This window comes from Myotis nattereri, assembly GCF_964212035.1.
Source record: "Myotis nattereri genome assembly, chromosome: Y".
Taxonomy (NCBI): Eukaryota; Metazoa; Chordata; class Mammalia; order Chiroptera; family Vespertilionidae; genus Myotis; species Myotis nattereri.
In genome coordinates, this window is record NC_138094.1 from 27,411,092 (window position 1) to 27,436,095 (window position 25,004).

General features: G+C 43.2%; 1 protein-coding gene across 1 annotated transcript; it reads right to left on the reverse strand.

The window, feature by feature from the left end:
- Positions 1–1,309: 1,309 nt before the first annotated feature.
- Positions 1,310–2,146, reverse strand: LOC308512394 (cyclin-Q-like; the record flags this gene model as incomplete). The annotated part of the gene is made up of 1 exon (XM_081082159.1): positions 1,310–2,146. One exon carries the CDS (start codon positions 2,144–2,146, stop codon positions 1,310–1,312), a length of 837 nt encoding a protein of 278 aa, XP_080938285.1.
- Positions 2,147–25,004: the final 22,858 nt, after the last annotated feature.

The window sequence follows — 25,004 nt, forward strand, 5'->3', positions numbered from 1 at the left end:
TTTATTTTTTACAGCAGTGTATTGTTCCTATGTGTATATGTGCCACAGATTTTAATCCATTTATCTGCTGATGGGCACTTAGGCTTCTTCCAAATCTTAGCTATTGTGTATTGTGCCACAATAAGTATGCGGTTCCACATGCCCTTTCCGATTGGTGTTTGTCATTTCTTGGGATATGTTCCTATTAGTGGGACTACTGGTTCAAATGGGAGCTACATTTTTTAAATTATTTGAGGAAACTCCATACTGTTCTGCAAAGTTGCTATACCAGTCTGCATTCCCACCAGTAATGCAAGAGGATTCCTTTTACACCCCATCCTCGGCAGCACTTGTTGTTTGTTGAATTGTTTATGATAGCCATTCTGACCATTGTGAGATGCTATCTCATTGTCCTTTTGATTTGCATCTCTTGGATGATTAATGGTTTTGAGCATGTTTTCATGTGTCTCTTGGCATTCTGTATGTCCACTTTCAAAAAGTGTCTTAGTCCTATGCCCATTTTTGATTGGAATGTTGATCTTCCTTTTGTTTAATTGGATGAGTTCAGTATGAATTTTGGAGAATAGGTCCTTATTGGATATAACATTGGCAAATATCTTCTCCCAGGCAGTGGACTTCCTTGTTTTGTTGTTGTTGTTGTTGTATTTGTTGGCTGCTTCTTCTCTGCAGAAGCGTTTTAATTTGACGTCGTCCCTTTGTTTCTTTTCACCTCAGTATCCATTGCCCTAGGAGTTGTATCACTAAAGGTATTGCTGAGACAGATGCCTGATATTTTGCTGCCTATGGATTCTTCTAAGGTTTTCATGGTTACCCACTAACGTTTAAGTCCTTTATTCATTCCCAGTTTATACTTGTGTATGGTGTAAGTTGGTGGTCTAGATTAATTTTTTTGCATCTATCTGTGCTATAAGTCCAACACCAATAATTATTATGTTTTTATTTTGGCTTTTTAATATGTTTAATGAAACAAAATAAAATTTCCTCTATGTTAATTGAGTCATACTTTCTCTAAATCTGGCCTTTAAAAAAATCCCCTGGGTCACAGTCCCATCCATTCTTTGATTTTCCTTCCACTGATCCCAAACCTCAGCTGTAGTCTGCGTCCTTTCAAAGGACAAAAGCAGACATGGAGGCCTCAGAGCAGCCCGCAGCACGATCCTGCTCGCGGGAGGTGCAGCATCCATCACCATCTGGACTATGGCTGCCAGGGACAGTCAAAGCCTGAGAGTCAGAGTGGCAGCATATCATCGCCTTCACCTGTCTGTCCCCAGAAGCACAAAACCAGTCCTCCTTGCCAGTGCTCTGGGGACTAGCAGTCAGGGCAATGTGGTGGCACCGTCCCCTTGCAGCCAAGCGTCCCAAGCTTCTCTTTGGACAGGCCTGGGCCAGGTCCTTCGGGGATCTCTGTGTCCATGGTAAAAATCCTAGTGAGATCAGAGACAATGTTATCAATGATTGGCTTGGTAAGGTCGCCACTAAACACCTGCCACCATGGCTTCTCAGCCTTGGCTTCGGCATGCACCTGAACCTCATAGACCTGCAGGGCCAGGTGGAGCACCACCACTGCTATGTGCTGCGCCTGCAACCAGACGCACAGCCCCCCGCAGTAGATTTCCCGCAGCAGGGCCCAGGCAGTGAAGGAGATGGGGGTCCGTTGCCAGCTGTAAGGATTCAGCCAGTTCTTGAGAGAAATCAGGTAGTGGAGCAGGTACCTGTGTGGGTGCTGAAAGGAGACTTGAAAGCACAGTACCCGCAGCACAAGGAACTTGCACTGCACAATGCTGTCCCGGATCACCCAGAATTGGGAGTCCATCTCCAAGGGCTCGCTGCCCGGGCGGAAGTCCCTGTTGGACACGTTGATGATGCCACGGGTTCGCAGGGGCTGTTCTTCCACTTTGCCAGCCAAGTAAAGGGCAGACATGGCGACCAAGTAGGGGTCATAGGCGTCCAGGTTGATCTCGCAGAAAAACTTATGGTAAATGGCACAGGCGGTGGTGAGGGGAATGGACTGCATCCCTAGCTTGACACCTGCCTCCATGATGAACCTTGTCACACGGAAGTGCACCCTCGCCTGGGGTTCGGGCCACCCCTTGGCGCCTAGCGCCCTGTCCTCCTCTCTGCAGCTGTCCAGGCTAAGGTCCTCCATGGGGCCCCACACTGAGGCCCCAAACCCCTCTGAAGGGCAAGTGTTCCCAGCGCGGGGCCAGTGCCAGCGGGGTCCTAGTGCTGGGCGCTGCCGCCCCAGCCCCACCCAGCCCAGGCCGGACGCCAACCTGGTTCCAACACCATTTATGGAAGAGACTGTATGACTCCATTCTATGCTTTTACCTCCTTTGTCAAATATTTATTGTGCATAATAGTTAGGGTCGATTTCTATGTTCTCTGTTCTGTCCCATTGGTCTATATGTTTGTTTTAGTGCCAGTAACAGGCAGTACTGAGAGTCGTGGCTTTGTAATATAGCTTGATGTCTGGTATTGTGATCCCTCCAACTTTGTTCTTCTTTGTCCAGATTGCTGTAACTATTTGGGGTCTTTTTTTTAAAGTCCATAGGAATTTTTGGAAACTTTCTTCTAGGTCTGTAAGATACGCCATTGATATTTTAATGGGAAATACATTAAAACTGTACATTGCTTTGGGTAGTATGAACATTTTAATGATGTTGATTGTACCAATCCATGAATATGGTATGTTCTCTATTTGCTTTAGTCTTCCTCTATCACTTTTTTCAATTTCCTGTAGTTTTCCAAGAACAGGTCTTTTACCGTCTTAGTTAAGTTTATTCCTAGCTTTCTTAATTTTTTGTTACACTGGTAAATGGCATATTTTTTTAATTTATTTTTTTTTTTTTAGTTTCTCTTTCTGTGAGTTCATTACTGGTTTATCAAAAAGCCATTGATTAATAGATTTCTGGGTGTTAATTTTGTACCATGCTACAATGCCAAATTCATTTGTTAAATCTCCTAGTTTTTTTGATGGAGTCTTTAGGTATTTCTATGGACAGTACCATGCCATCTGAGAATAATGACAGTTTTACTTCTTCTTTTCCACTTAGCATGCCTTGTTTGACTTCTTGTCTGATTGCATTGCCTAGCACTATCAGTACTCTGTCGAACAGAAGTGGTGAGAGTGGGCATCCCTGTCTTGTTCCTCTTCTTAGAGTAATTGTTTTTGCACACTGAGTATGATGTAGTTTGTAGGTTTGTCACATAGGCTTTTATTATGTTTAGGTATGATCCCTCTATGCACAGTTTGCTTAGAGTTTTTATAAAAAATGGGTTTTGGATTTTGTCAAATACTTTTTCTGCATCAATTGATATGACTATGTGTTTTTTTCCTCTCAATTGGTTTATGTGATGTACCGCATTTATTGATTTGCACATATTGTACCATGCTTGCATCCTTGGGAAAAATCCTACTTGGGCATGGTGTAGGATATTTCTGATGTACTGCGGGCTCCAATTTGGTAAGGTTTTGTTGAGCATTTTGGCATCTATGTTCATGAGGGATATTGGCCTGTAATTCTCTTTCATTGTGTTGTCTTTACCTGGTTTTGCTATTAGGGTGATGCTGGCTTCATAGAATGAGCTTGGATGTGTTCCTCCCTCTTGAATTTTTTGGAATAGTCTGAGCAGGATAGGTTTTAGTTCTTCCTTGAATGTCTGGTAAAACTCCCCTGTGAAGCCGTCTAGTCCTGGGCTTTTGTTTGCTGGAAGCTTTTTGATGACTGCTTCAATTTCTTCCATAGTTATAGGCCTATTGATATTTTTATATTATTCATGATTAAATTTTGGAATGTTGTATTTTTCTAGGAATATGTCCATTTCCTCTGGGTTGTCTAGTTTGTTGGAGTAGAACTGTCCATAGTATTTTTTAATAATCATTTGTATTTCTGTGGGTTCTGTTGTTATTTTTCCTCTATCCTTTCTGATTTTGTTTATTTGGGCCCTCTCTCTTTGCTGCTTGGTGAGCCTGGCTAGAGGTTCATCAATCTTGTTTATCCTTTCAAAGAACCAGCTCTTCGATTCATTGATTTTCTGTATTGTTTGTTTGGTCTCTATGTCATTTATTTCTGCTCTAATCTTTATTATCTCCTTCTTCTCACTCTGGGCTTTTCTTGTTGCTCTCTTTCTCATTCTTTGAGATGTAGAGTTAGATGATTTACTATCATTTTTTCTTTTTTTTTTTGAGATAGGCCTGAAGAGCTATAAAGTTCCCTCTCAGGATTGCTTTCAATGTGTCCCATAGGTTTTGGATTGTTGTGTTTTCATTGTCATTATTTTCCAGGATGTTTTTAATTTCTTCTTTGATCTCATTGGTAAACCAATCAATATTTAATTACATGCTATTCAGCTTCCTGCGTTTGAGTATTTTGGATGGTTTTTATTGTAGTTTATTTCTAATATTATGCCATCGTGGTCTGAGAAGATGCTTGGTATAATTTCAACCTTCTTGAATTTGGAGAGACTTTGTTTGTCACCCAATATGTGGTCTATTTTTGAAAATGTCCCATGAGCACTTTAGAAGAACGTATATTCCATGGCTTTGGTGTGAAATGTTCTGAAGATGTCAATTACATCCATCTGATCTAGTGAGTCATTTAGGATTGCTGTTTCTTTGCTGATTATTTGTCTAGAGGATTTATCTAGTGATGTCAGTGGTGTATTAAGGTCCCCTACTATGATTGTATTGTTGTCGATATCTCCTTTGATATCTCCAGGAGCTTTTTTATGTATTTGGGCGCTCCTGCATTGGATGGATATATGTTTATCAGGGTTATATCCTCTTGTATTGATCCCTTTAGTATTATGAAGTGGCCTTCCTCATCTCTTGTTATGGCCTTCAATTTGAGGCCTATTTTGTCTGATATAATTATTGCTACCCCAGCGTTTTATTTTTTCATTTCCATTTGCCTGAAAAATATTTTGCCATCCCTTCACTTTCATTCTGTGTGAGTCCCTTCTTCATAGGAGGGTTTCTTGTAGACATCAAATATATGGGTCATGGGTTTTTATCCATTCAGCCACTCGATGTCTTTTGATTGGAGCATTTAGTCGATCTACGTTTAAAGTTATTATTGAAATGTTCTTGTTTGTAGCCATTTCTATTTTTTGTGCCTGTTTTCTTTCTTACCTTTTTATTTCTTCTTTTTACACCAGTCCCTTTATCATTTCTTGCATTGCTGGCTTGGTGGTGATAAACTCCCCCCCCCTTTTTTTTTTTTGTCTGTGAAGCTTCTTATTTCCCCTTCAATTCTGCATGATAGCCTGGCTGGATAGAGTATTCTTGGATTCAGTCCTTTCCTTTGCATCACTTTGTAAATTTCCGTCCATTCTTTTCTGGCCTGATGTGTTTCTGTTGAGAAATCATTGGATAATCTAATGGGAGATCCCTCGTATGTAACTTTCAGTCTCTCTCTTGCAGCCTTTAAGATTCTCTCTTTGTCCTGAACATTTGCCATGGTGATTATGATGTGTCTTGGTGTGGGTCTTTTCGGGTTCACCTTGTTTGGGACTCTGGACTTGTGTGACTTTTTTCTTCCCCACCTCAGGGAAGTTTTCTGATATTAGTTCTTTGAATAGGTTTTCTAATCCTTGTTCCTCTTTCTGTTGTTCTGGAACCCCTATAATTCTATGTTGTTTCGTTTCATGCTGTCTCATGGCTCCCTTAGGCTCTCCTCCTATATTTGAATTTTTTTCTCCAATTGCAGTTCAGTTTGGGAGTGTTTTGCTTCCCTGTCTTCTAATTCGCTAATTCGGTCCTCTGCTTCTCCTAGTCTACTATAGAAACTTTCAGTGGTGTTTTTATTGCAGCTATATCGCTTTTCATTTCATCTTGGGTCTTACATAATTTATTGATTTTTTTTTCATCTATTTCTTCTAGCGTTTTTCATACGTTATTGATTTTTTTGTCTGTTTCTTCTTGGTTCTTGCATAGGTAGTTGATTTTTTCATCTGTTTCTGCTTGCTCATTTGCATAGGTACAGAAATTTTACTCTGGACTGTGTTAGAACCATTTGCTAATAAAATATCTGCTTCTCATATAACTGAGTTTATATGAGACCTTGATTATATTGTAAAAAGCTAATTTGTTAAGTGACTAAAGTATGCGTCTTTATTGAGAAAGCAATGTAAGTAAACTTATACGTTTGACCTATGAAGTCCAGGTATTGCACTACCCCCTGGCCTATCTAAAGATCAGGCTTTCAGGGCTCCCATCTTAAAATTCTGCTGCTGAATAGTCCGATGTTTCTTAAGAAGTATTCAGCAACTTTGTCCTGCCCTCCCTTAGAGGTTGATACTTTTATAACATTTAAAATATGTGTATGTAAAAAGAACACAGTTATTAATTTTTATTTGATGAAGCTTCAAGTGATTTCAAGAATATAAGATCTGCATAAATTGGTTTAAAAATATTTCTTTTTCTAAAATATTTCTTTTAAGAAGAGTAAACCCTTGAATTATTCCTGGGCACTTGAAAAGTTTCAAAGCTATCTCTTGGTTAAAGTCTTGAAATTTAACATGGAAAGACTATCACAAATATGTGTAACCCAAACATTACATTATAAATTTGTTTTAATTATTCTAAAATAGATCAATTAAATTTAAACTGGTTTTTATATTAAAAATTTAGTTCAGACCAAAGAATTATTCCTCTCTTTTAATCAATCCAATTAAATATTATATCCTAGGATGAAATTTTACCACACATAGTACACATAAGTACTACAATATATTTTGTACTACTAAATTTTTCCAGAGAAATCACAAGAATTATTTTTATTGATAATGATTTTCTAAACTTTATGCATTTTATCATTACAACCATATAATTTCTCCCAATTTAATTCGAACTTTTAACTCTTAGAAGCCTTAAATTTTAGGTGGCAAGTTAAATACTTAGCATTTCTTAGATTACTAATACCTTCAAATTTTAAAGGATATATTTCCAATAAAATTAACAAAGACTTATTTAATTAATAGATTCAAATCTGTCCTTTTTTTTTTCATTCTAGGCAAACTCAAATTAATGTTTGAGTATTTTGTTCTTTCAAAACATTTAGAGATTTAAAAAGTTTTATTCCTTAATGTAAATAACACAGATTTTTAAGTTACCAAAACTATACAAATGTATGTTTAGACATATGAGGTTACTAATACCTTCAAATTTTAAAGGATATATTTCCAATAAAATTAACAAAGACTTATTTAATTAATAGATTCAAATCTGTCCTTTACTTTTTCATTCTAGGCAAACTCAAATTAATATTTCAGTATTTTGTTATTTCAACATATTTAGAGGTTTAATAACTTTTATTCCTTAATGTAACCAACTCCAAATTTTTAAGTTATCAAAACTTTAGAAGTGTATGTTTAGACATATGAGGTTGCTAAAGAAGTAGGGGGAGAAGGGAAGAAGGCCTGTAGGCATTTGAATTTTAAAACCACCACATTTTTCCTTCAGAGATAAGATATAAAGTTGCTCTGCCAGGTTCTCTGCTTTTACGGGGAGAAGATCCGCTGGCCCTTTCCTCCAACAGAGAGTGCAGTCAGCCTCTCCTCAGTGACTGCACCCTCACCATCAATATATTTATTTATAATTATTTCTGAAAAGCTTTGCCACAAAGCCTTCATTTTAGGTATATCTATCTATTTAACTTTTAACAATTTTGAGATTCCAAAGCCAGTTATCACCATATAAGGCGTTTTAATTTGGCAAATTTTGCAGCAGAGAAAACTTACTGGCTTTCATTGGCTTTAATGTTAACCTTGGAATATGGTCCATTATTATTTAAGAACTGCCCTTTCTTATGGAAACGCTAATCTTATTGCCTAAACACAGCCTGAATATTTTCCTTGTGTCATTTTCTTCATCTTATAAAGAAAATCTGTTTTGGGTTTTCACTATAGCATCTGTGAAGAGATGGGGGTCAGTCCAAGAGGCCACCCAAAATCGGGTGGGGTGCGACTTCTCTTAAGCTAGTGTTTTTCTCTTCACGGGTACAGAAATCCCAGAGATATCCCTTAAATTGTGAGGAATGTCTCATCTATCCAAATTTCAAATGACGGTCTGGGAAATAAAATGAAACTTTTAATAACACTCTCGAGAGTGGGCATACATTTTACAGGATCACCAAAAGACTAGTAATTAATGGGTTGGGAGGTGTTTTAGATATTTAGTAATGGCCTGTCCATCTACTCTTTCTTTTCTTATTAAATTAAATTGAAGTCATGCTTAATAGACTAACAATAAACAACCAAGACAGATTGATAATAATCAACAGACAAGTGCCCATAACATAGAAACAAGGCTTAATAAATCAGAGTAGTTTTCATGGATCTTTTCCTATTCTGCTCTTCATGGCATTGACTGCCCTCTAAAGTTATTTTAGCTAAAATCTGCCTGTCCCAAGGTGTCATATGGTAATTTTCAGACAAAGCATTAAAGAGTCCTTTTGTAAAATGACTGTTAACCCCGTTTTCTCTAGCTGCTGAGCCTTTCCACACTAGAGGTGGAGGACCCAGGGCTTAGGTATTACAGACTTTTGATCCCCAATACGAATTAGGCATGATGCAGTGCGAACAAGAGCCCACATAGTTCAAGATGACAAGGTTACCTTTTTTCCTTGAGCCTGATTTAAGAGAGTACCTTTTGGTATTTCAATTTCTTTATCCTTGATCATAAAAGTAAATGTTTACAATTATTATTATTGTTATTGTTGTTATTATTATTATTATTATTATTATTATTATTATTATTTTTGCTTTATACTCAAACGTTTCCTCATTATAGCCTGGCAGAAATAAAAGATTTTCCACCCACTTTATGTTTCACAATTTCCAAAGCTGGCATGGGCTTTGTGCACAGAGAATTTTCCCCACCTTTTCAGTGCACTTCTCAGCTTTCTGGTGAAATGTCTTCATTTTTCACTCTGGTGAAATTTCTTCTCCAGATGCCCCACATTGGGCGTCAGAATGCTGCAACCTTTTGCAGCAAGGATTCAGGATATGGGAAAGGAGGTGCACAAAAATGAATACACTAGACAACAAATAGAAATTTAGAAGACATAGGGGAGCCAGGCAGAGACCTTTCTTTCTAGTGGAGAAGCTCTCTGAAACCCAGCACCCATCAGCTTTTATTTACTTGCATTTAGGTTTCTCATATATGCTCTTTAGCAAAGCAAACAGGCATATCAGCAGTCAAGTTTGCTAAACATTAAAAGGGTTATCAGGTTAGGAGATTACCTTCAGCCATTTTGCCAACAGCAGGGTAATATAATGCTGATTTCCAGCCCTGCTGAATATCAAAGTTCATTAGCCCTTTTTGGGAGATATATATACATATACACATACATGTACACATACACATACATATACACATACACATACATATACACATACATATACAAATACATATACATATACATATACATATACATATACATATACATATACATATACATATACATACACATACACATACACATATGCATATATGTATCTAGTTATATGTGTGTGTGTGTGTGTGTGTGTGTATATATATATATATATATATATATATATATATATATATATTAGAGGCCCAGTGCGCAAAAATTTGTTCACTGGTGGGGCCGTGTCCCTCATCCCCACTTGTGCCCTCTCACAATCTGGGACCCCTCAGGAGTTAATGACCTGCTGGCTTAGGCCTGCTTCCATGTGGCAGAGGGCAGGCCCAATCTCTAGGTACAACCCCTGTTTGGGCTTAGAGCAAGGCCGATTGGGGTTTGGGGCACCGCCCACTGTCATGCACAGAGCAGGGCGGATCGGGAGGTTGAGATGCCACCCCCAGTCATGCTTAGGGTAAGGCCGATTAGGGGGTTGGGGTGCCATCCCCTGTTGCACTCAAGGCAGAGTTGATGGGGAGGTTTCAACACCACCCGCTGTCATGGACAGAGCAGGGCCCATCAAGGGGGTTGGTGCTCCGTACCCTGTCACACACAGAGCAGTGCCAATCAGGGTGTTTGGGAGCTCCCCTCTGTCACGCACAGAGTAGGGCCTATAGGGGAGTTGGGGCACCTCCCCCTGTCACACACGGAGCAGGGCGGATCAGGGGGTTGGGGCGCCAGCCCCTGTCACACTCAGGGTAGGGCCAAGGAGGTGGTTGTGGCTCCACCCTGTCACACACAGAGCAGGGCCCATTGGGGGGGTGGGTTGGGGCGCCTCACCCTGTCACACACAGAGCCACAGGGCAATCGGGGGTTTGGGAACTGCCCCCTATCATGCTTCTCCAGGGGCCAGGAGGCCTCGCGGCTCCAGTGTTCAGAGTGCTGGGAGGCCTTGCAGCTCCACTTGACACAGGGGCAGTGAGGCCTTGCTGCACCTCTGATCCCGATGCTGGGAGGCCTTGTGGCTCCGCTTGACACAGGGGCAGTGAGCATTCGCTGCTCTGCTGATCCCGGTGCTAAGAGGCCTTGCGGCTCCAGTGATCCCAGGTTCGGGAGGCCTCACGACACTGCTCATCCTAGTGCTGGGAGGCATATTACACTCTTACTATGTAGGATAGAGGCCTGGTGCACAGGTGGGGGCCAGATGTATTGCCCTGAAGGGTGTCCTGGATCAGGGTGGGGTTCCCACTTCGGTGCCTGGCCAGCTGGATGAGGGGATAATAGCTCTTTGCAGCTGGTCACACCCCCTTCAGGGTCGGGGTCCCCACTGGGGTGCCTGGCCAGTCTGGGTGAGGGGCTGAGGGGCATTTTCAGGCTGGCGGGTGACTGAGGCTCCCAACCTCTCCTTGTTTTCTTTTTTTTTATTCTGGGATTTGTTTACCTTCTATGGCTGTCACTGGATCTGAGAGCCAACTTTAGCTCTGAGGCTTGGCTCCAGCGCTGAGGCCTTGGCTGCTGAAAGCAGGTATCTGGGTTTGTTTGGGTTCTATTATCCAAACTCTGTTGCAACTCCAGCTCTGCCCACTGGCTGAAAGCATGGGGTTTGTTTAGTGTCTATAATTGCAACATAGTTGCTTAGAGTGCAAGCTCACAACCCAGCAGTGGCAGGCAGGGAACCATGTTTTCTTCCTTCACTGGAGCAAGATACCCTCCTGTTCGCTGCAGCTGCCTGACTGATGGCCAACATCTTGGGTTGGCAGTTAATTTGAATATCGCCCTGATGAGCCAATGGGAAGCGTGTCAGAGGTACCATTAATTATCATGTTTGTCTGTTATTGGAAAGGATCTCTCCCTCTCTCTCTCTCTCTCTCTCTCTCTCTCTCTCTCTCTCTCTATATATATATATATATATATATATATATATATATATATATATATATATATATACATTAACTACTGTTGGTCTTTGCCTCCAGCACCTTACTCTGAGATTTGACAGTCTGATCGATGCTTCTTTCTGTCTGGATGTCTTGTTGCTCATCAGTTAATGTTGTTCATTATATCCCACAAATGAGTGAGACAATGTGATATTTACCTTTCTGTGACTGGCTGATTTTGCTTAGCATAATGTTCTCCAAGTCCATCCGTGCTGTTGCAAATTATAAGAGTTCATTCTTTGTTACAGCAGTTGAGTTTTCCATTCTATATGTGTTCCACCATTTTATAATCCGTGCATCTGCTAATGGGCACTTAGAAGGTTTCCAAATCTTAGCTATTGTAAATTGGGCTGGTATGAACATACAGTTGCATATATCTGTCCTGATTAATATTACTCATTTCTTGGGATATATATACATACAAGGGAGGGTACTTAATCAAATGGGAGCTCCATTTTCAATTTTTTGAGGAAACTCTATACTGTTTTCCACAATGGTTTCAGCAGTCTGCATTCCCACCAGCAGTGCACAAGGGTTGCTTTTTCTCTACATCCACTCCAGCACTTGTGGTTTTTTATTTTTTTATTTTTCTGGCAGCTATTCTGACACGTGGGGATTGGTACTTCTCTCGTTTTGATTTGCATCTCTCGGACTGTTAGTGCCTTTGAGCATTTTTTCCTATGTCTCTTGGCCTTATGTAGGTCTCCTTTCAAAAAGTGTGCATTTAAGTCCTTTGCCCATGTTTTGATTGGATTGTTTATCTTCCTATTGTTAATTTGTGTGAGTTCCCTGTAAACTTTGGAATTCAACACTTATCAGAAATACTATTGGCAAATACATTCTTCTATGCAGTGGACTTTCTTGTTTTGTTTAGGATTTAGTTTGCCGTGCAGAAGATTTTTATTTTGATGTAGTCCACTTGTTTATTTTCTCCTTTGTGTGCATTGCCTTTGAAACTGTGTCAGTAAAGATATGCTAAGACATATGTCTGATATTTTGCTCCCTATGCAATCTTCTAAGATTTTTTTATATAGATTCTCAAGTAACTTTTAAGTCCTTTATCCACTTTGAGTTTATTTTTGTGTATGGTGTAAGTTGGTGGTCTAATTTCATTTTCTTGCATGTTTCTGTCTGATTTTCATCATTTATTGAAGAGACTGTCTTGACTCCATTGTATGTTCTTGCCTCCTTTGTAAATTAATAATAGAGCATAATGACTTGGGTCCACTTGTGGGTTCTCTGTTCTGTTTCAGCGGAGTATATGTCTTTTCTAGTGCCAGTATCAGGCAGTTTTGAGAATGTTGGCTTTATAATATAGCTTAATATCTGGTATTGTGAGCCTTCCATATTTTTTTCTTGTTCCCTGGATTGCTGAGCCTATTTTTACTCCATAGGAATTCTTGGAGAGTTTGTTCTTTGTCTGTGAAATATTCTGTTGGTATATTAATGGAGATTACATTGAATCTATAAATTGCTTTGGGGAGTATGGGCATGTTAATGATGTTAGTTCTACCAACCCATCAACACAGTATATTAGTCCACTGGTTGATATCTTTATCTCCGTTTCAATATTCTGTCATTTTCCAAGTGCAGTTCTTTTACTTCCTTAATTGAGTTTTTTCCTTAATTCTTTTATTGCAATGGTAAGTGGGAATCTTTTCTTAGTTTATCTTTTTGTGAGTTCATTCTTGGTGTATAAAAAGACATATATTTTTGGGTGTTAATTTTCTATCCTGATACATGACCAAATTCATTTATTATGTGCTTTTTCGGTTGGGATGACTTTTATTTCTTCATGTCTGAGCACTATGGTAGCACTTCCTGAACATGTAGGGACTTGTTATGTGTCCTACCATGTGGTCTATCTTTGGGAATGATCCATGTGCACTTGAGAAGAATGTATATTCTGCTCTTTTGTAGTGAAACGTTCTAAAATGTCAATTAAATCCATCTGATGCATTGTGTCCTTTAGAGTCTCTGTATCATTATTTTGTCACACGGAAGACCTATCCAGTGAAGTCAGAGGAGTGATAAAAGTCTGCTACTATGACTGTCCTGTTTTTAGGCTCTCAATTAAAGTCCTCTAGAAGTTTCATTGTTTGTTTTTTGTTTGCTCGTTATATATATATATACTAGAGGCCCGGTGCACAAAAATTTGTGCACTTGGGGGGGGGAGGGGGGTCCCTCAGCCCGGCCTGTGCCCTCTCGCAGTCTCGGACCCCTTGGGAGATAACGAACCTCCTGGCTTAGGCCTGCTCCCGGGTGGAGAGGGCAGGCCCAATCCCTAGGAGCAGCCCCTGGTCGGGCTCAGAGCAGGGCCGATTGGGGAGTTGGGGCGCCACCCTGTCATGCACAGAGCAGGGCAGATTGGGAGGTTGTGATGCCACCCTCAGTCACGCTCAGGGTAGGGCTGATTGGGGGGTTGGGGCACCGTCACCTGTCACACTCAAGGCAGGGTCAATGGAGAGGTTGGGACGCCACACCCTGTCACGCACAGAGCAGGGCCAATCAGGGGGTTGGGGCGCTGCCCCCATCACACACAGAGCAGGGCCCATCAGGGGGTTGGGGCACTGACACTCTCACACTCAGGGCAGGGCCCATGGGGAGGTTATGGCTCTACCCCATCACACACAGAGCAGGGCCTGTGGGGGGGGGGGGTTGGGGAGCTCCCCCCTATCAGGCACAGAGCAGGGCTGCTCAGGGGGTTGTGGCCCTGGCCCCTGTCACACACAGAGCTGCAGGGCGATCAGGGGGTTTGGCCCTTGCCCCCTCTCATGCTGATCCCGGTGCCAGGAGGCATATTACCCTTTTACTATATAGGGTAGAGGACTGGTGCATGGGTGGGGCCGGCTCGCTTGCCCTGAAGGGTGTCCTGGATCAGGGTGTGGGTCCCCACTGGGGTGCCTGGCCAGTCTGGGTGAGGGGCTGAGGGCTGTTTTCAGGGTGGAAGTGACTGAAGTTCCCAACCACTCCTTATTTTCTTTTCTTTTTTTTTTTTTTTTTTTTTTTTATTCTGGGCCAGCTTTACCTTGAGGCTTGGCTCCAGCTCTTAGGCCTCCGCGGCTCTAAGTAGGTTTCTGGCCTTTGCTTACAATGTTGCGAATCTGCTGGCTGAATTCCCTCAGTATTTGTTACAATGTTTCTTAAACTGCCCGCTCAGAGGCCTGCAGCCGCAGGCGGGGAACGTTGGTTTCCTCCAACGATCCTCCGTCACTGAGGCAAGCAAGCCTCATGTTAGTTTCAAGCTGCCTGGCTGCCGGCGGCCATCTTGGCTGACAGTTAATTTGCATATCTTGCTGAATAGCCAATGAAAAGGGTAGCAGTCGTACGCCAATTACCATGTTTCTCTTTTATTAGTGTAGATAACTGACACCAGTCTGAACCCTCTTAGCCAATAGTTAAGAAATAAAGCAACCAAGATTCTTCCACCCTAAGCTGCCTTTTGGGATATTGATTTTCAGGTGTTTACTTAGAAGCCAAGAGTCAGAGAGAACCTTTGGGCAACCCCTACCTGCTCCTGCCCAAAAGATTCAGAGAGAGAGACCCTCTTCAGAAGGTTGTTGCCTTGGCCTGATTGGAGTGAAACAAGGTAAACAAGAGGGCTTCAGCAGATGTCTATTAGCTAGATACCCCTCCTCCCCTGTGACACCATCAATCAGGAGTGTGGGAGTGGTTCACAGACATTGTTGTTCCCAAGAGGCAGGGTTATAAATTTCAGTGGATGCTGTGTACAGTGCTGGAATTGGTGGCAGTTCAGCTCACCCAGCACACCTCCTGAGCCCACAGCTGGACAGGGCAGAGGCCGGTTCCAGGCTGGCTGGGCCCAGGGCCTGGAGAAGAGGAAGAAATGCAGAGGGGGATGACTCAGGTGAATCTGGAGGGGAGGGAGAGGTGTCAGTGCAGGTACGCACATGAACTGTCCTTGGGAAAGGTCACGTGTGTCCTGAGGAGAGAGACGGGAGTAGAGCCCAACCATGAGGAGACCCCTCAGGGCTCTGACCCCGACACTCTGACACTTGAAAGGACACTCACCACTGACTCTGTCATCCCCTCCCCAACCAGGTTCACAGGTGAGGAGGGATCTCGATGCAAATTGTTCCTGAGCTCTGAGTATTCTAAGTCCTTTTGTTCCAAGCTTGAGGCTTAGCAACCAGGGGAGCAACCAGTGAACACCCTGTCCAGTCAGGACTGGACCAGGAATGGTAGGGCAGCCTACATCGCCTTACTAAGAAGTTGCTTTGAGGCTGGGCCAAGGCCCTGGAGCTGTGAGAGCACTGCCTATGGGTGAGCAGCTGGCCTTCAGCTGAGTGTTCCTCTCCACACACCCAACCTCTCCCCCAACAGTTACTCACATGGGGATGACTCTCTCCACTTCAAGTCCAGTCTCTGGGTGGTCCGAATCTGGGAGAAGGGATGCCGCACAGGGATGAAGGTTCCTGCCTTTCCCTCTGGGCTCCTGGATAGCTATGCCAAAAGAATTTTCAAAAGCTGTGGTTCACACAAATCCGGCCACACACTGTGGCGAATGCACTCTGGACACCCTGAATTCTCTCCAAGACCTTTCACATCGGCTAATGCTGCAGTGAACTGGGCGTCCAGAGGCCATTGCAGGTGCCTGTAAGGAAATCAGGAGTTGTTGTACAGTGGGTGTCTTAGAAGCACAAATCAGCGCCAATTTCCTTCTTGATTCTCTCTCCCTGCTTTGGACCCCTGTGTAATCTTCCTCGTCTTAATGTTTCACCTGAAAACAACTGACAGCATTAAAGTTCAAAATGTCATGGCATGAGTCTGGCTAAAACCTCAAAAAGCTAAGTTTTCCTTAGTCAGTAAGGGCTGTATGTTTTATCCATGTCAAGCATGCTTAGCTTGAGAATGCAGCTTCATTTATCCTTAGGCTTACTTTAGGTGATTATAGACAAAAGTATCTACCCCTTTCACCTCATCTCTATTTCATCCCCTCACAGGACATGCTAGACTCAGCCTCTCTCAGCTGTGCAGGAGTGTGTGTGCGCACACACACTCACACACACACACACACACAAACACACAGCAGCTCTTTCAAAACCATCCAGCTTCCCTCTGTTCCATCATGAAGGGTTTTAAAGTCACAATGGTGATCATTATAATGCAGTGCTGGTTGACTGACACTTTTAATGTTTCTAAAATGAAAAAGCTCTACATCACTAGTCCAGGACAGGCAATTGTGATAGAGAGCCTTGTAAAAAATATAGGAAGATATTTTACATTAACTAGCATTATCAGTTTTATTGGACATGTGGAGTGCTTTAAGAGGTTCATAAATAGGAATTGCTGATTTCCCAGGAGAGTGGGGCCCGGGAACTTTTAGTCCCTCTTCCTTGTGCAGGCTTATTGTCACCTAGGAACATGGTGAACATTGTGAGGCAATGGGTGAAGCAAAGGAATAAATTAATGTTACATTCACATTTAATTTTCCAAGAATAGGGTTGCATTATGCAATCAGTCGGGTGGCCTGCATTTTGCTTTTCATATAACAGACCTCGTCTTTTTAGTGCATCAAGCTCTGCAATGCTGACAAGCAACCGGATCATCATGAACATAAGGGTGGACAAACTTCAAATAGATTCCCTTTGAATTTCACTTTCCAGGGATGCATCCATTGCCTTCGGTGTGACTCTATCACCCTCCCCTGTGCCCCAGTGTCTCTTGCATTCTCAAATTGGCCAAGCACTTTACTCTCTCAGAAATTGTGCAGTCTGTCCTCAAGCCCTGAACAGGATCCTTCCAAGCCCCTGATGGCCCCTCCTTGTACAACCCTCAGGCAGGAGTCTCCTGCCTCTGTAACTTTCCATACCAGCACCTTTGTTCTCTTGACAGAATTAGTTACAAACAGCCATTTGTAGACAATGGTCTTGTTGGGTTTAGCTGTGTGTGTGTGTGTGTGTGTGTGTGTCTGTGTGTGTGTGTGTTTGTTTTCTATTTTCATCCTAAACTCTGTGAAGAGAGACTGTGTGCAACTCTGAGCATGATATTAGCAGCCACCCCAGGACAAATAGTTGCCAAATGCATTAGGAGAGTTGGGGGAGGGCTATGCTGAATCTCTAGTTCCCAGGTGAAATAGTGGAGTTGTTTCTGTTTCTGTTTTTTATCTGCTCTGCTCTAGGTGACAATCCCAGATCCACTGGGGCTGCGAGCAGTCGCCTCATTTGTCCTCATTCCTCCATCTATGTAGCTGGAAACCTTAAACTCTACTAGTTCATAGGCATGGGGAAGGTCTGGAGGAATGGCAAGGTAGGGATACACAAGAAGCCAGCCTCACCACCCTGCTGTTACGCTCCGCCCACACAACCTCCCCACAGCCTATGGTGAAGAGATGCAGGGTCACCTGCATGACATGGACACAGTGTCCTCTGCCCACGCTTGCTCTCAGATAAGGTCTCACAGTTTGCAGAGTCTGAATATTCCCCAAGTCTGAGTGAGAAAGAGAAAGGCAGCACAATGTGTCTGAGGCTGCCTGTCACTACTTGAGCCAAGTTAAGCAGAGAGAGGGTTGAACCACACAATGAGTGTTTATCCAAGGATGCGGTCAGTATGGGGAGAGCAGTTGCTCACCCTGGAAATTCTGCTCTCAGCCTCTTTGGGGAGAAGATAGCTACCTGTAGCTGCCAGCTGCAAGTTTAACATGGAAAGGGGAGTGGAGGGCCTGCTGTCTGGACCTTCAGGGGCTCAAAGGCTGACCACAAGGTGGCTAATCTAAGATTTTAGGAATAGCTCAGTCCCTTCCTGGGATGAGATTGGAATGGTCAGCCTTCCTGAGGAAGACCCCAGGAGGGGATCAGGATGTGGGCACAGCTGCCAAATCAAAGCCTGTCCAGTGCCTGGTCTCTTCGCAAAATGCAATTCTTTTCTGAGTAATGGGCCATGGAGGCAGCCTATGTTTTCAGTAGAGCCTGTTTCATCCTCCAGTGTCCCAGGGCCTCGTATTTATAGTTTTTAAGTAATGATTAAACAACTGCGGCTCTATTCTTATTACAAGTCCTTCCCCACTATGAGAAGCTGATTTCCAAGGACGCCCAGGAGATGCCTCAGGCCAGCTTGGATGACAGGGCTGGGCCTCAGCTTTGCTCGTCCCCTCTCCCTCTCTCCTCACAAGCCTGACTTTTGTCTCCTAAAGAGACTATGGAAAAGCAGGCAGCAAAACCTGCCAGACTGAGCATGCCAGGCCCCCTGTGCGCCCTGGAGGCGCCACCTAAGAGGAGAACCCTGGGTTAAGGTTCAACTAAGGGGCAGCTCTGCCAGCGCCTGAGCACCAGGCTGTGGCTGGTGCCTCCCCACCTCTCCTCAGCTTTGTTGGCCTGCTCCTCCTCAGGAGACTCCTGCCCACTCTTTCTGCTTTCAGGCCCAGGTGTGACTTTGCCAAAGGGATTTGTTGGTGAGGGGAGAACCCCTTCCTGAGGGGGGAGGAAGGCAGGGAGGCTGCCATCACCTGAAGGCTTAGGGGAGGTGAGCAGAGCAAAGGCTGGATTCGGGGCTTGTCAAAGAGCTCTGGTGACCCAAACCCCAGGGGTAGACTGAGGAGGGCACCTCTGGAGAGAGACAATGTAATTGCATCTGGCCAGCTCTCCTCTGCCCCGGGGGTTACTAAAATGTCCCCATCCAGACAGTAGGGACAGTGGGCTAGCCCAGGGCAGGGCGCTCTTTTCTAGACAGAGGGCTGCGGTGGGGTGGGAGTGGGGCGCCAAGCCTGGCCCAGGGAACCAGGTAGGTAAGTGGCAGCCACAACCACAGAGGGAAAGGGGTCCCCAGAAACAGAGACCAGGGGGGGCGAGTGGGAGGTTAGCTGGGGGTCGTGGCCTCCTGTTTCTCCCTCCACATCCTCGACCACCCCACCCTCATGCCTGGAAGCACAGGGTCCCTCTGACAGCCACCCACCCTCTGCCACCCCTTGCAGCCTGGTGGGTGTGGCACAGGCGCCCCTGTCTCCACCTTATCTGGGCCTGTTAAAACATGCTCCCTTCCCCGCCACTGATCTCATGAGATTTCGCCCCCAAAGGAACCAGGGTGCGGCCCCAGGAAGCTTACCCTGTGGCCCCCCTCACAGCTTTCTTCCGCCAGCCTCCGTGCTGAGCAGGAGACCATGTGGTGAGGAGCATGGCCTGTGGAAAAGATAAGTACACACTCTGGGTTCTTGCTGTCTCTGGGGTTGAACTTGCTCTAGTCACTGGCAACCTGCAGCCCCTCCCCAGTCGGCTTTTTCCATCTGAAAATGAGTTCACACCTGGTTGGAGTGAAGGCCTGAGGTCCAAACCTGGCTCGCTGGCGTGAGGCCTGCCGCCTGCTGCGCAGGAGTGGGAGCTCGCTGAGGGGACTTACACACAACAATTTATGGAACTCTGGCATGGGCCTTTATTTTGTGACCTCAGCTGGCCGAGTTTGCAGTTGACCAAGGGGGCCCCCACAGCCCCCGGCGCCAACTCCCCCGGGATCTGGCTCCTCAAGTCTGTGGGCTCTCAGTCCAGCCCAGCCCTGCTCAGGGTGTGGGGGACAGAGAGGGCGCACAAAAGTGGCTGCTGGACAGTGGGAAGTGTCCGGCAGGGAGAGGTCGCTTTCCGCAGAGCACCAGGGCCGTCACTCATCATTGTCCTCTGGTTCAGCTGGTGAGAAAGCGATGGTCAGGCTGGGAGATAAGAGGTGACTTCCACTGAGAGCGGCAGAGCCCTCTCCTGGTGTGAGTGTGCGGGTGCCTGAGTGTGCGTGAGTGTGAGTGTGTGAATTCTCACCTGATGATATGTTCCTGGGTTCCTTTTCATTCCTATTACTGATTACGGTATTACATATGTGTTCTTATCCCCCACTACCCCCACACCCCCACCCACACCCCGCAAGCATGTCCTCACGCTCACCCCCTGGTGTCTGCGTCCATTGGCTAGGCTTATAGGCATGCATACAAGTCCTTTGGTTGATCTCTCCCCCTTAGCCCCACCCTCCCCTACCTTGCCTCTGAGGGTGATGGTCTGATCCATGCTTCTCTGTCTCTGGATCTGTTTTTGTTCATCGGTTTATGTTGTTCATTATAATCCACAGATGAGTGAGGTCATGTGATATTTCTCTTTCTCGGACTGACTGACTGACTAGCTTTGCTTAGCATAATGCTGTCCAGCTCCATCCATGCTGTTGCAAATGGTCAGTGCCCCTTCCTTTTTTGTGGCAGCATACTATGCAGTGTGTAGATGTACCACGGCTTTTTAACCCACGCATCTGCAGACCAGCACTTAGGCTGTTTCCAAACCTTAGCTATTGGAAATTGTGCTGCAGTGAACATAGAGGTACATGTATCCTTTCAGATTGGTAATTCTAGGTTCCTGGGATATATTCCTAGAAGTGGGATCAGTGCGTCAAATGGGAGTTCCGTTTTTAGTTTTTTGAGGAAACTCCATACTCTTCTCCATAGTGGCTGCACCAGTCTCCATTCCCACCACCAGTGAAGGAGGGTTCCTTTTTCTCCCCATCCTCACCAGCACTAGCCCTTTGTTGATTTGTTGATGATAGCCATTCTGACAGCTGTGAGGTGGTACCTCATTGTCCTTCTGATTTGCATCTCTCAGATGATTAGTGACTCTGAGCATGTGTCTCTTGGCGTTCCTTTAGTCCTCTCTGGAAAAGTATCTTTTTAGGTCCGTTGCCCATTTTTGTGATTGGGTTGTTTATCTTCCTTTTGTTAAGCTGTATGATTTCCCGATAAATGTTGTAGATGAAAACCTTATCAGAGAGAACATTGGCAAATATGTTCTCCCATGCAGTGGGCTTTGTTGTTGTCTTGTTGATGGTATATTTTGCTATGAAGAAGCTTTTTATTTCGATTTCATCCCATTTGTTTATTTTAAATTTATTTTCCATTGTCCCAGGAGCTTGGTCAGTGAAGATATTGCTTCAGCATATATCTGGGACTCTGCTGCCTGTGGCTTCCTCTAATATTTTTAGTTTCCCGTATTACGTTTAAGTCCTTTATCCATTTTGAGTTTATTTTTTCTGTATGGTGCAAGTTGGTGGCCTAGTTTCATTTTCTGCATGTATCTGACCAAATTTCCCAGCACCATTTATTGAAGAGACTTTTTGGCCCCATTGTATGTTTTTGCCTCCTTTGTCAATATTAATTGAGCTTAGTAGTTTGGATTGATTTCTGGGTTCTCTATTCTATTCCATTGCCCTATATGTCTATTCTTGTGCCACTGTCAGGCAGTTTTGAGAACAGTGGCTTTGTAAAACAGCTTGATATCTGGTACTGAGATCCCTCCTACTTTGTCCTTCTTTCTCAGGATCGATGCAGCTATTTGAGGTTTGTTAGTTTTTTAAATATATTTTATTGATTTTTTATAGAGAGTAAAGGAGAGCGATAGAGAGTAAGAAACATTGATGAGACAGAAACATGGATCAGCTGCCTCCTGCACACTCTCTACTGTGGATGTGCCCCCAACCAAGGTACATGCCCTTGATCAGAATTGAACCTGGCTCCTTTCAGTCTGGAGGCCGACGCTCTATCCACTGAGCGAAACCTGTTCGGGCTCAGGGTCTTTTTTTCTTACAGATGGATTTTTGGAGAGTTCATTCTAGGTCTGTGAAATATGCTGTTGGTATTTTAATGCGGAGTGTATTGAATCTATAGTTTGTTTTGGGTAGTATAGCCATTTTCATGATGTTGATTCTACCAAGCCATTAACATGGCATGTTCTTTCATCTGTTTTGTCTTCCTCTATCTCTTTTTCAAAGTCTTGCAGTTTTCTGAGTAGAGGTCTTTTACCTTCCTAGCTAAGTTTATTTCTAGGTGTCTTAATTTTTTTTGGTGGGATGATAAATGGGATTTTTTTTTCAAACTCTCTTTGTGTAAGTTCACTATTGTTGTCTAAAATGCCATACATTTCTTGGCGTTAATTTTTTACTCTGCTACATTGCCGAATTCATTTTTTAAGTTTACTAATTTTTTGAAGGAGTCTTTGGGGTTTTCTATGTACAGTATCATGTCATCTGCAAATCATGACAATTTACTTGTTATTTTCCAATTTGGGAGCCATTTATTTCTTTTTCTTCTGTGATCACTGTGGCTAGCAGTTCCAGTACCATTTTGAACAGAAGTGGTGAAAGCGAGCATCCCTTTCCTGTTCCTGTTCTTGAGGGAAATGGCTTTAGTTTTTGCCCATTGAGTATGATGTTGGCTGTAGGCTTTTTATATAAGGCTTTTATATGGGGAGGGATGATCCTTCTATTTCCACCTTGCTGAGTGTTTTTATCAGAAAAGGCTGTTGCACTTGGTCAAATGCCTTTTCTGCACCAAATGATATGATTATGTGGTTTTTGTCTCTCAATTTGTTTATGTGATGTATTATGCTTATTGATTTGCGGATATTGTACCAGCCTTGCATTCCTGGGATAAATCCCACTTGTTTATGGTGTATGATCTTTCTAATGTAATGCTGGATCCAGTTTGCTAGAATTTAGTTGAGGATTGCAGCATCACTGTTCAACTGGAATATTTGCTTGTAAATCTCTTTCTTTGTGGTGTCATTCTCTGGTTTTCGGATTTGGGTAATGCTGGCTTCATAAAAAGAGCTTGGAAGCGTGACTTCCTCCTGAATTTTTCGAAAGAGTGTGAGAAGAATTGGTTTTACTTCTTCTTTGAATGTTTGGTAAAACTCCCCTGTGAAGCCATCTGGTCCAGGGCTTTTGTTTTCTGGAAGCTTTTTGATTACTGTTTCATTTTATCACTAGTTTTTGGCTTGTTCACGTTGTTTGCTTTTTCCTGATTTTGTATTGGAAGCTTGTATTTTTCTAGGAATATGTCTATTTTGTCCAGATTGATGAGGGGTGCTTAATGAACCAAAGACGCAGAGGTAAGACGAGCACACAGGATAATTGATGCGGACAGAGGGCTACAGCTCTCTTAGGCATGCATCAAACTATGCCCTCTCACCATTGCTTTTATTGGGGTTTTGTACAAGGTCAGTGCATCAGCAGTTAATCAATTAAATCTTGTTTTGTTCTATATTATTACAGTAGCTTATTGAGGACAACTTGCAGTTGTGCCCTCCCTTTCTGTTCTACACCCATGGCTATTTAATCCTAGCCTTTCTCATGGAGGCAAATGTTCCTGGTACTCAAGATTGTGTGTAGTGTTGACCCAGCGAGACTCGCTTGCAAGTCACGCTGTGCTCCTGATAGAACATTCACTTCTTCTTGGCAGCACTTCAGATCCTCATTTACAAATATCCAGCTACAAATCCCCCTTTTTTTCTTGCTTCATTTGATGGAGCATCAGTGAAAAAACAGCTGTTTTTCTCTTAATTAGTTGCTTGGTTTTCCGGGGTCCTTGGAAGACTAAATATAAAATGATACAGAGATAGAGTATTAATAATAGTATTCCAACGGAAGCTCCTAAAGTAGCTTGTAAATGGCGTATAGGATTTAATTGTTGCAATTCCTTAACCATATTTTTAACACATTTTGCGAAGTTAATTTATACAATTTCTTTTGAAATATTTTTTGTATATGAGATTCTAAATTTAGAATTTCTTTTGTTAGATTTTTATGATTGAACAAATGTTTTTTAACCGTTTCCCATGGAAACAGACTTTCATTCTGAGGTACAGGATTAATGCAAATTGATGAATAATTCTAGTTATATTTCATATGCATTTGTCTTTGCAGACTTACAATTTGGTCTATCATTAATAAAAATGGTAATCGAACACAGGCTTGTACAAAGGCAGTTTTGTTAGCATTACATTGTAAGGTGTAATTCCTAGAGTTATTTTTATAGATTTGCTTATTTTATGCAAATCTATGCTTTCAAAGAGTGTAAGGCAGACCCCAGTTTCCATAAGTCAGATTCAACAGGATGTCCTTTTTGATGAGGTGTTGGGGGAGCAAATCCTCCATCATGCCATATGATGCTCACATTTGCTTGTGTTGATATGGACTTGTTCTCTCCTCTAAGCCATCGTAGATCAGCTCCATTGGCTTTGGAACGGGCAGAACCTGAAGGGCTCCAATCAATGACGCTTCCATAGGAAGTATTAGATAAAATCCAAACTGTCTCTCCTCAACAGGATTCACAATGGACCCAATCCCCAATTGGATAAGTGCGGAAACGTAGGAACATGACATGAGTGAAGTAATGGAGGTGTGCTGTTGTTATCCCAACTAACATTTTTAAACCCATGGGCACTCAGAAGAATCAAACGCCTGTTTTTTGTTTCAGTAGTAATGTTTTCAAAATGTTCAGCAGGGCTTGTGCCTGTATTGTTAAACAATGGTCTCCTTGACCTAAGCATATTGGCACTCCCTGCGTTCCAGTGGTATAATTTTCTATGACTCTACCTTCCTCTTTGAGTTTTAATGGACCTTGGTCATCATAAGGTCCGGATAACCAATTTGACTAATTAACATAAACTTGAACTTTTTAATCCAACCAAGAAACACCTCTATTCAGTGGGGGATTAGAAATGTAAGCCCAGTATGTATGATTCTCAGCATTTAACTGAGTGGTTATTAGTGCTAGCATAGCAAGAAACAAAGTCGATGGCATCACTTCTTTTCCATGATGCCAAACCAGTTGTTCTCCCTCTTGGGTAAGCTTCTTCACCTGACCCCAGGTTGGTACTGATGAATGTTGCATTGACCTTAGAGCTTTGTGGGTAGGAGGCCCCGTCAATGTCATCTCTGAGAAATC